The sequence below is a fragment of the Opisthorchis viverrini genome (assembly GCF_000715545.1).
Source record: "Opisthorchis viverrini unplaced genomic scaffold opera_v5_49, whole genome shotgun sequence".
NCBI lineage: Eukaryota > Metazoa > Platyhelminthes > Trematoda > Opisthorchiida > Opisthorchiidae > Opisthorchis > Opisthorchis viverrini.
In genome coordinates, this window is record NW_008751705.1 from 684,940 (window position 1) to 697,453 (window position 12,514).

At 45.1% G+C, this 12,514-nt stretch overlaps 1 protein-coding gene across 1 annotated transcript; it reads right to left on the reverse strand.

The window, feature by feature from the left end:
- Positions 1 to 2,004: 2,004 nt before the first annotated feature.
- On the reverse strand, positions 2,005 to 11,567 carry T265_03423 (hypothetical protein; the record flags this gene model as incomplete). Its single annotated transcript, XM_009167907.1, has 2 exons — positions 2,005 to 2,415; positions 10,905 to 11,567. 2 exons carry the CDS (start codon positions 11,565 to 11,567, stop codon positions 2,005 to 2,007), a joined length of 1,074 nt encoding a protein of 357 aa, XP_009166171.1.
- Positions 11,568 to 12,514: the final 947 nt, after the last annotated feature.

A 12,514-nucleotide genomic window follows, 5' to 3' on the forward strand; every position in this document is an offset into this window, starting at 1 on the left:
GAGGGTGAACTTCCGACGGAACTTTTTTGCGGTCCGCGTATGTTTCATTTGGAACTCCCTACCTCCCAATGTTGTACATTCGCCGAGTTTAACATTTTCAAGAGATTACTGCATGGATGTGTGTGAGACAGTCAACATTTGAGATAAACAGGCGCTACCACAGTTGTATTTGCAATGTGGATAACCTGATGAGCCGTTGAGACGTCCTCCACCCCTTGTATTCGAGCAAGCTCCCCGATACCAAATCGATGTCCTTCGTTTGAATCCAATAAAACATGAAGGAATTATAATGGTGACGAAACGTCTGCAAGTTAGTTCCCAAGATCGGCGGCCAGATCACTTACAACTCTACTTTGGCTTAAGCCTAATCCATGACCCCGGGATCTACTCACGGTCCATGAAGCAGACCGCATTCACGCATTTAACTACGTTGCCATATTGGTCTAAATGAACTGTCGGCATTGAAGCTCAAAACGGAACACGGGCAAGCATAATGGTAGAGTGATGTTTAATTGATGTGTTCCAACACCCACTGGACCAAGATGCTAAGAACAAAGAATATAAGGGACTCAAGCTGTTTGTGCACAGCGTTCCACTTACAAGTATAAACGTACTCTAGAAATGGCACCACCGATAAGTAGTATATTTGGTGCACATCTTACCGAACATAAAATGAATGTTGACAATAAATCCATCCTCGTCACGGTTCGTTTTGCTTTCGTCAACCTAGAATTCCCTAACGTGAACCCAGTACTAACCTCACTAGCACACACACTCCACTAATCGTACGTAGCACAATAACACTTTTTGGTTTGCTAAATTTGGGAAGATGACATCAGACCAAAACCTACTTAGAAAAGTACTAAAAGACTCGACTGTAGCTACTACCTGGGTGCGTTTGGTGCAAGTGTTAGCCTTATAAATGGACACCTTCACAAAGACCGCTGTTAATGTCACCACAACAACCAAATGCGTTGGCTGTTTGGGGCTGAAAAACTTCGCCACGAGATCGAACAACAGCGACCGAGATAGTTCTCGGACCGAATTCCAAACCACTATATTCGGAGCCTGTTGAAAAAGCCTGAGCAATACAGAAATATTAGAAGTGTTGGGCACCTCATTTTTCTCTGCTGAACCGTTTGTTATCGTAACTAACGTTTGAAATTCTATGGAAACGATCCGACAGTTCGTCAACTTTTGGATGGAAAATCCGAGCTCTGACTATTCCCCACCAGGAGTAACGATTATTCTCAAATCTGGCCAACTATAGTGGTACCATTTAGATCGAACCAATCAGACTCCGAGTGAGGTGATTATCAATAGCCAATCAGGTTACGATCTGACACTACATTTTGCAAACTATATAAGCGCAGACACGACGAGGGAATCTACCCACCGAGCAGCACACTGATGATGTCTCTTCGAATGATGACGGAACGTGTGAAAATCAGTTGTTGAGCTCGGCGAACGGGTCAACAGCAATCTGGTCAACCACCAACAAAAGAAGATTATAGTCTGCGTAAAATTCATACTCATCAAACGATATCTCCGAATTTAATAACAAAGTATTTTGTGGTCAAAATGTACAACTGTTAGTCTTTTTCATAGAACAACATGGTACTTATAGGGTTACTCTAGGTGTCACTCTTGTCTACGGTGGTGGGTTTCTGCCAGTGAATACAGACTGGGGGGTTTTGAATACAAATGTTGTATATAGTGTAAAGTCACGGAGTACTTCTGACAGCAGTTAGCAGTTTTGAAATGTGATCTTGGTGTGATTCACGTCCGGTAGACACGCTGATGGCAGATAAGGGTTTAAGGTATCTAACAATGTCAATGGTTGTTTCAGATTCATACCAGACCACAAATAACAGGGCCACCGCTCGGTGAGGTGCTTACGCATATACAAGCTGTCGTCGTCGACACAATTAACGGTGAGTTACAATTGAGCATCTTCCAGGATCTATTCGGCAGAATAGCACAATATCCATCGGTCCATATGCATCATGCAATCACAGTCTTATCTCTTGCCCATGCCTGACAACCATCTGCTAAGTAGGTAAACAAGAGTATCACTAGGGCACTCAGAAAAATTCCACCGGGCCAACACAGGCTGTGGAAGAACATTGTCGGCGTATAGAGTCGATAAATAATAGCCGCAGCATCTTTCGGATCTCTTCTTTGCCACACTGGCGACTGAGTGGTTTCTTCGAGATCCAAGATGGTGCTCGTTGTCGTGGTAACCAATCCAGGTTGGTTGATACCTGCGACTTGGTTATGGGGTTCTGTCGAGTGGGGAGCTTTCCTTGGACGTGCATAGCACAAGAATATATGCTGTCTCCATAGGACGCGTTTGAAGTCTTCCACAGCGTCTTTGTTATCCTCTTCTCGTCGGTGGCAAGGACTCGTTGAACACTAAAGGGGGGGAAAGAGAATAAGGGAGCATTACTCGCACTTCGCACGAAACTAATCTTGAAGGAAAGCGTGTTACCTTCCAATTTATTACACTATGGATTGAACGCTGAATGCGTGAATGAACAGGTGTTCTTTCCATTACACTACCTGTGGCGAAATTGAACACGAAACTAATCTTGAAGAAAAGCGTGTCACCTTCGTTATTTTCCAACTTATTACACTATGGATTGGACGCTGAATGCGTGAATGAACAGGTGGATCTTTCCATTATACTCCCGGTGGCGAAATTAAATTAATCGGTTGTGTACAATTGCATTCGCAATAAAAATCAATATTTCCCTTAGTGAGTTTCGTATCACCTAGGCAACTGCTACTGTAGTGGCAATGAATCCCAAGAATAATTACACGAACTTGCAGTGCGAATCGTCCATCAATCGGCCCTCTTACATTTTAACTCACTTCACTCGTTTATGGCCCAAGGCCATCTCATCCTACGAAGTTGTCCTACTGTACATGTCCAATTCGTTATGAAAATTGTCATTGAGGCTCACTCACATCGATCAAATAGGAGGGTAATAAACTATTCTAAAACGCTAACCATGCTTCTCATCGTCCACTCGTGACCTTGTGGTGTGACGCTATACACTACTCATGAGGTTGCTGAAAACCCTTCGACAACCCACGACCGGTTTCGTTTCGGTTTTGTATAACCAGGCCAACCTGAGGGATCCCCCCGTTATTCCTAACACGTGAAAATTTGAAGCGTTTTGAGACAGATATACCAAAGCCTACACAACCGGAGTACTTGCGCTTGGAGAGGAGGAGGTCAGACGAGAGTGGTACGAATTTTGAAGATTCCATAGCCATCTACAACTACGCGGCGTTCCTTTGGACAATTAAGGACTGTTGATGGTAATGATAGCTGTCGGAGAGGAGGAGGTCAGACGAGAGTGGTACTAATTTTGAAGATCCCATAGTCACCTACAACTACGCAGCTTCCTTTGGACAGTTGAGGGATGTTGATGGTAATAATAGCTGTTTATCACTTGTCTATCGATCACTGGTGGCCGCTGCTGCTCACCCCGACTCCGTGAGACCACCTCATCATACATTTTTCTGATTGGATATCTCAAAATAGCGACAGGCTCCTACGATTGGCCCACTTCGGAAGCGACACCGTGTCCTCTGGCGGACCGAACAGCTGCGTCCTTCAAGCCTAAAGATGGGGCGGAGGCGAAATGGCGGAAATGGCCAACCAAGCAACAGAGTATGTCAGAAACTGGACGAAGATGGTGTCGCATACCGAAAGCACAAACTGAAACTAACTCGCAAAAGCTTGAACCTAAGGACTTGTGGTCTACATTCCGGTGGACCGAAGACGTTTACTTCTATTGCTATAACCAGACCAGTGGATACGACGATCGTTAAGGTGTATACTGGCTTACCTTGCGAATCTCTTTCCGTAAATAATGTAAGAGAAGTCAACATTTTCTATCGAAATATTTCCCGTATAGTTCAAGTTTCTCCAAACTTGTTTACAGAGTTCGGCCTACGCAATGGCCAAGCCAAATTTAACAAAAACATTTCCTTCATGAAACTCAGAAGTGTAGTATAGTTGCGAACCAGAATTGTCACTCCGTAAAAAAAAGTGATGTGAATCACGCTTCCTGTATGGTTGACATGCTTATCGTGGTCCGATGAAGGCCATTAATTCGACTGGCACTTGCAAGGCATCGCTGGTATCATACTGCGACACTGAAATTTTTTTATCACTGATGACAAGTTTGAATGCATCCAACGAAGTGTGTATTCAGAATTTTTCAACTTCGGGAAAACTGGAAATCGTTCTCGTGTATCCAACCGATCATTTAACTTAGATATTCAGTCAGTCAACAGCATCTATCAAGACAACTGTGTTGTATGCTAGAGTCCCCCGCTTACTGGTGATACGTGAGCACACGCATCGATCGGCTTAAGCCTGGGGGGTTTCGGGCTGTCCATACCCCTCGGCATATGCAAGCAACCTAAGATCAGATGCATAGGTTGCCCGTGATCTCACAATCGCATTGCCGATGACTCATGCCTGTGTGCCAAGCCGGCACATAAGCGTACCGCCGTGGGACGATGGGCTTGCCTACGCAGGATAAACTGTTCAGACATGAGCCAGGCCATGGTGAGTAGGCTGCAGTCAGCCTACCGCAACTCAGCAAGCCAGGTTTACGCTAGTTTAGTGATCTATGTAACCTATATCCCAGGGCATATTATGACGATGAGGCTGCTTCAGGTAACACACAAAAGGTTCACCTATCAAGATAAAACTTGGACTACTTGTGTAAAACGAGTTCTTGCACAAAATAATGGGGACCGCCGTCAACACATACACGCGCGTCTCGGTGTTAAGTGCGTGAATGCGGTCTACTTCATGCACTGTGAGTAGATCCCGGGGTCATGGACTAGGCTTAACCCAAAACTAGGTGGTAAGTGATCTGGCCGTCGAGCACGCCAATTAACTTGCAGACTTTGCTGGGTGCCAACGAAGGACACCGTTTTGGTATCGGACCGTTTGCTCGAATGCAAGGGGTAAAGGACGTCTCAGCGGCTCATCAGGTTATCCACATTGCAAGTGCAACTGTGGTAGCGCCTGTCTATCTCGAATATCGCAGGAAAAAACAACAAAGGCATAGGCGGTGTGCCAAGTACCTGAGAACAGTCTGGGAATTCTAGTGCTAATGGAGATTACATTGCCGGCACCACTGAGAATCAATGGAGACAGTGACTCGCACCCCTGTTGGAGGATAAGTCTTGGTGGATTAAGTCGACGATTTCAGGGTTTTTCTTAATTTACTGTGCTGGTTTCATAGACTTCGGACCCAACGTTCTATCCACACCATTCTGGTGCCCGCAAACGGAGTATGGGTCAGGAACCAGAGTTCGAATGCTGTCCATTTCGGACGGCCAACTGTTGAGGAAGTGCGTATTTAATTATATTGTAAAGTCAGAGATTTCCGTTATCACAAGGGAATTTTCGATAAGGTTGAGTGTTCAGCGTCTGTGTCAGGACGCGCCCAGACATGAAAAAAGCACATGTACAGAGAGTGACGCATCCCCAAGGTCACCATCGGTACGACACGTTTCGGAAAGCGTTGGCGGAGCACACCAAACACGGCTTAGCAACATACGACCAGCGGAGTGGGCCTGAAAGTATTCATGACCGGAGCACCGCCATTGGCTGTACAGAACGAACAAGTGAACGACCACATTTGGCCACTAAGTTATCCTATATATTTACGCAGAAGCTCTGTATGTTTTGTCCTGACAATTGAGTGGTGTCCGGAGTTCTCTGTCTTCTTATTGCGTATTCTGGCAGGCTCAGTGCAGGCGTAACCGACAGACGGCCACCCACGATACAACAGTTTGTTTAGAGACCACTGTGTGTTGCGATGTAGACCCTAAGAATGCCAGCGTTTACGAACACATTTGTTGTCCATATTTGGGGTATTTCATAATTAAAACACAATCATATGTTTGCTTTTGTTACGAATTTCCCATTGACCATCGTATTTTTTTTATCAAATTCATGTGATGTGTGAGCTCGCGATAGTTCATGGCCAAGGCACGAACTTACTGACAGGCAGGTCCGTAGTTCGAATCCAAACCCTGCATCTCGTGTGTTTCTGTCCAGGATTGGGCAGTCTGGAAACAAGACGGCCACCCACGATACAACAGTTTGTTTAGAGACCACTATGTATTGCAATGTAGACCCTAAGAATACCGGCCTTTACGAACACATTTGTGGTCCATATTTGGGGTATTTCATAACTGAAACACAATCATATGTTGGCTTTTGTTACGAATTTCCCATTGACCAGCGTATTTTTTTTTAGCAATTCATATGACATGTGATGTGTGAGCTCGCGATAGTTCATGGCCAAGGCACGAACTTACTGACAGGCAGGTCCGTAGTTCGAATCCAAACCCTGCATCTCGTGTGTTCCTGCCCAGGATTGGGCAGTCTGGAAACATCTCAGCCATCATTTTTTCTTCTAGAGCATGGAAACTAGGCGCAGGAAGGGTGTTGTGTCTGAAATACTGCTCTTAGTATCGTTATTAGTACATCATGTATGACGGCAAAAGAACTGAAGGCGCTCCACTTTTTGGCAAATTTTTCCATTGTTCCCGTGGCCCTCATTACTCATCTCAGTACCTCCGAATGTCTGTGCCGAAGTTACGACAGCTACTGACACTTTATCGCCTGATTGCACAGCAATGTCTGGCTCACGGCCTAATAATTTCAGTTTTACTTCATTGTAGAGAATCTGGTTCGTTGATACAAATGATATATAATACATAATATTTTCATTGCAGACCTCTGGTACCCAGTCTTTTGGTCGAATTGGGTCTTAAACATTGTTGTAGGACTAAGTTCTTTCTAGCTACTCTAGTGCTTAGTAGGCACACACAAATAGTTCAGCTGTAACACCCTTCTAGTGCCTAGCTGCCAATGTGCCCGAAGGAAGCACGAAGGCTGGGGTACTGTCAGGTTGCCCAACCCTAGACAGGGGAAGTCAAGAAGCAGCGGTCGGGTTCGAATCACGGAACTTCCGGTCAGTAAATTCGCGCTCTAACCACTTAAGCCATACTACCTAAGCACACAAACAAACATATGTTCTGTTTGCTCAGTACAAAGCCTAAATTCCATAGGAATAAAAGGCAAATGATATGAAGCTGCGTATCATTTGTGATCAAGTGACGCTATCCATGTCCCGACTCTACAGGGGCAACTTCAAAGAACAGAGGTCCGGTAGTTTAGAAACAGCACAGTACACACCAACGAGTTACATGCACTGGTGATTCTCAACAGAGGCGATAAGTTGTGAACTGCTTCATCGCTCCCACAAAATTGACCGATTATGACCTCTTCTAATCGCCAGTCTCTCTGCTTTCCGTGGGCCGACTCCAGTGGATTTCTGTCACGAAAAGACTGGACCTCACCGTGGTGTGACGGTTTGCGCACCTCATCGACCTATTGAGCCATACTGAGCAGTGTCCCCGTGACACTCACAGAGTCTCTCATACCAAGTTGGTCAATGGTTAGAGGTCTGACGAACACAGTCTCCTGACCATCCAGGTTGGGTTTTGGAACATGTGGCCATTTGTTCCGTAGAAATGGTAGTGCATTTACATTTCCCGCTAAACACCGCTGCCTTGCGGTTAGGCTTTTGAGCCAAAGGCTTTGGTTGAGGACCCTAATCGTCCTGCTGTTTAGGCGTGGGCGCCCTGGCAGTATCCCGGCCTTCGCACAACCAGTACGGCAGTGAAGCATCGGTATTGAACACTGATGTCATGCGTCGATGATGATGATCAGTGGATTTGAAACATAACTTTCTCAGTTATGCAGTTATTACCCATGTCGCACTGAAACCGGGGGCACATACGTTCATATCCCGATCCTCTTTCCGCGAAACATAAATGTTCCAGTCAGTTTCCGGACTGTCCGCTAGACTAAGGATCAGCCACTCACAATCCATGAACTTCCATTCGTGACAGAATATGCAACGTCTGGTCTCCCAAAAGTGGGATAACTGAAAATTTACCGCCTCATTTGCACCAAAACAATTTAAAGTACGACTTAGAACAAGAAATGATCAATTAATAGGGTCAATAGCTCTAGAAAAACCGTAATACCCAGTTTGTTAATTGTTAGCTGTACAACATCTGTGGTTGTTGTACTCACAAACGTCTGTACTGTCACTAAAATTATTCGTTTTTTTGGTGTATATTTTCTCCGGTTCTTTAATTTTTCTGACATGTAAATTTGCTACTTGGTGTACGATTCCATCGCACTTCTGGCTGATCAAAACAGGTGTTTGTGATTACCACTCAGGACGACTGAGCGACTCACTCGCAGAACAAAATATCTCTTGGAAATTGAGATTATGACACGAATAATTCGAAATGCTGCTCATAGTATCTTGGTGGTATTAGGCTACAGTTGGGATTCCTTCATAGAACATGTAGGGGAGCTCAAGGTCGCTCAATGTTTGAAGCACGAACTCACCGACAAGAAGGTCTGTGGTTGGAACCTAACCCCGGTATCTCAACTGCTGCTGTCTAGGCTTAGGAAACCTGGAAGGATCTCAGCCTTCTTCCTTCCTTCGGGTGGCAGGCCAACAGGGCGCCGAGAGAATGTGACAACTGATCAATTTTAACATGAAGGGAGAAGACAATTTGTTTTAAGGGACTGTATTTTGTAGAACGTTCAAGGCGAACTTCGTTCTGCCAGATGCTACACGCTTTCAAGGCAACCACCCGTCTCCCGTAGGCCAGTACGACAAGACAGAGCAGGTCCAACTAGGTTTTTCCAATTCCCTAAAACAACAACCTCAGGTTTGTGAAATGTAATGTGTAGGTGTTTTCTCACCTCTATCAAACAAGTTGTCCATTAGTTTGGAAGCCTCATATTTGGCTTTCCAACCTTGTTTGCCCGTCCACCAACATACATTTCTTCGTCCTGCATTTGTCAGGTTTGTTTGGGATGTACAAGCGCCTTTGTGTATGATTTTTAAAGACCAACACATGCTCGTCGCTTGCAAAAGAAGCACGCAGAACGTACTCCGCCACAAGTTTTATCATGCAACAGAGTCCGTAAGTTCCTCCTCATGTCTACTTACCTCGTGATCAAGGTGTGGATGCCTTTAGTCCCAGAAATGGTTCAGCACCAACACCCGCAGTAGATCAGCAGAATTCTATTCCATAAAAAGTGCATGTACATGTTGTGGACCAATCAACGTCCGGTCAGTTCTTCAGGTGTGACTGGGGCTCGTGAGCCTTAGTATGCTGCGAGGCCACTCCAAAATAAAACTGGAAACCCCATATGAAATGTCCTCTTCCATATCGATTTACTACCCTCGACTTGACCGCTGACGGTCATCCGGAAATCATGTCATTGTTCTGACGAGCGTCTAGAGAATAAAATGTGTCATCTACTATCCCTGGTCGTTGCATCCTGGTTCTTTTATACATGATCACATCCATTCCTGAATAGTTGTAGATGCATAGGCGACCACTGCTGTCGAACCCACAGCACTTTAGACTCGCTGTGTACGAACGATTAGCAGGAGCTTGCAGCAAACACCCTGCATTAGAAGGCCGTGAAATCAAATTTTGACACAACAGTGTAGTATCACTGTTCTTCTCTGGCGTTGTTTTCAATGCTGACGACGATGAGGAAGATGACCGCTGATTCAATTTAGAAGTTTTCATTAAGGAAACTACTCACAAGGTTGCTGAAATCTCTTCGACAGCCTACGACCGGTTTCGCCCTTCTTGGGACTCATCAGGTAGGCGCAATCCCCGAGTTTCCGTCAACCTTATGTTCTATTTGAACCAGAAGTTTCATTTGCAATCGATTTCAACCGCGAGATTATTGTAATGCAAATTTCGTGAGCAGAGTCCGCTTCAACCAGGGGTCGCAAGCATAAAAAGATGCAGACCAGTCATGTCACAAAATATTTTTCAGACAAAATAGTTCAATGAAAACTACACAGTGCGCATCTGCCTCAACGTTCAAATGACTGATTGGATTTCGGCCGCGCCACTCGTCAGAAGACAATTCAATCGTTAATATAAGGTCTGCTGTCCTTACTTGTCGAACGCGACTGAATCCCAGCAGAATATCTCCTTTATGGCGGTTTTCTTCAACTGAATGTGTTACACAAAGACTGCCCCATGTTTCATTTGGTACGATATTCGAGATTCTTGACGTTTTCGATATATATATATATATATATATATATANGCAGGGGAAGTCGAGAGGCAGAGGTCGGTTTCGAACCATGGACCTTCCGGTCAGTAAATTCGCGCTCTAACCACTTGAGCCACCTTGTCCCAAGGGGTTGAAGCGTTTCAGTAAGCCTCCGAGAAACAGATGGCAGTTTAACAAAATAACACACGGCTACACTGCACCCAAACTTGACAAGGAACTGGCTCCTGTTTCGTGACATCAAGGTACCAGAGTAGCCAAGTTACAATCATGATCTCAACTAACTTACAGACTAACTAACCTAGGAAACCGTCAAGTCAAAAAGTGTTGGAATTTACAACTGACTGCAGAACTGAGTTGATGTGTGTTCTTCAACAGGAATGGAAGAAAACTGATAAGAATACCATCCACACACCTCGAAGCGTTGTATAAAGATTCCGAATGAAAAAAAGGCATCGCCTAAGCATCTCATCTGCGCCAAAAATTAGTTCATGAATTGTTTCCCGACCGTACCAAACCTCTACTAACTAAACATGATACAAATCTGTTGACTACGGGCAGACATATTGTGGAAGTACTGGTTAGTAGCCCAAAGTTCTGTCTTCCGAATGTGACTACCTATGGAACAGGCGTTTTTTTTGTTTCAGACCGATGCCAGAAAATTCCACCTTCTAGCAAAGCTGTTCTGACGAGATTCACGGAAAATCGAGGCAGAATGCAAACTCACCCGACTAGCTTTGTGGGCAGCGAATGTGCTAAAGTAATCGAATAGGTACAGAACACGTGACTCTGGAGAAGAGAAGTTGTACCGAGCATTGACAGGTATGTCCTCATTTTGTTGAGGTATCCAGTGTGACGCGAACGGAGAATCCAGCTGATTGCGAATCACAGAGTCAAGTGTAGCAGATAATTCCCGATCGTCCGTGTCACCGGTTTGATTATGATGGGACTGATTAGGATCCACATGCAAAGGTGTGAAAACCACCCGAATCTGGAGACAGGGGAACGAGGATCGTTCCTTTGAACATTTGTTTTCGCATTTCTTGGGACTGTCATCTCGCCGAGAACCATTGTACTTGCAAATACCCGGCTCGAAAACGGATTCAGATAGGTAGGGTACGACAATCAGGTGTAAGAGTATGCATTCGATGATGAAGCTTGCAGAAACTAGTGTTGCACAAGACAGATATACGAATTTTAGGCAACTATCCGAACAAACACGATTGCGTAAACGAACCGTAACGCTGAATCCAATGCGTCGCTGGTAGTCGCGTTTGCTGGGATAACTGGCTACGCTACTGCCTTCGCGTTTCGTTCCCATGTACGGGAGCAATCGTCCTTGTTCCTCGCCCCGAGCTTCAGCAATCAGTGATGCTGTTGCCTGTAGCATATTTCCGGAAACTCGTAAGCCACTCGAAACAGACAGAAAATGACAATTTTTATCCTGTCGGATTATCAACTGAAATCATTTCGGGACTACCTCGGATGTCGCGTCCCAATGAACTAAATTCGGTTTGACTGGACGAGGTTATTTGCAACTTACTCCGTACAGTCGCATAGCGCACATTTGATTGGCCTGCTGTTTTTATCCAATGACCTTGAAGCAGGTGATCGATTAAACGTCTGCTCAACAGTTCGGCCGTAGGCTTGGTAAGGAAACGACTTCACACCCATAAGGCATGGAGCAGCCGGACGAACGGACGAGAGGAGGCAATCAGCACAGACAGTAACAGATTAACGACTGTAGTCTCCCCAGTGCGACTAAGTCTACCCTACTCACAAATCATCCAGCTTTAAAAACCGGGCTCCCTTGAGAATTCCAGACTTTGCTCGTATGTTGGTAGTTGATCAGGTGGCTTTGCTCGTATGTAAATAGCACCGGAATAGCTGTAGACTTCAGAAAATCTGAGTGTATGGGAACATAGTACTTAACGGGAGTCACATCTACTCCAAACATTAGAACTGGCAGATTTCGAGGTTCGGCCTACAGTCCGGCATTTTCATGGTTGAACAGCATTTTGAAATTTGAATCATTAAGGATGGTTCAGACAGGGCTTATCGACCTGTGCTGTTCAGCCGGACCTGTTCGGACCTTACAATTATCAAAGCGGCCAGGCTAAGGAAGCCTTTTTCTATCAGTATTTACTGAGATCCATTGCATAATGACATATGTACTCTGCAGTGAGGAAGACTTCAGTTCGGAAACCAACTAGGGAAGTGAAACATCTTGCCTCAGAGATTCTTCCGGACAGTAATGGGTGTGAGGAAACATATGTACCATGGCAAAGTCTTTTTAGCCGTCACGGGCATCCTGCACTGTCCACTGGGTGGATCTGA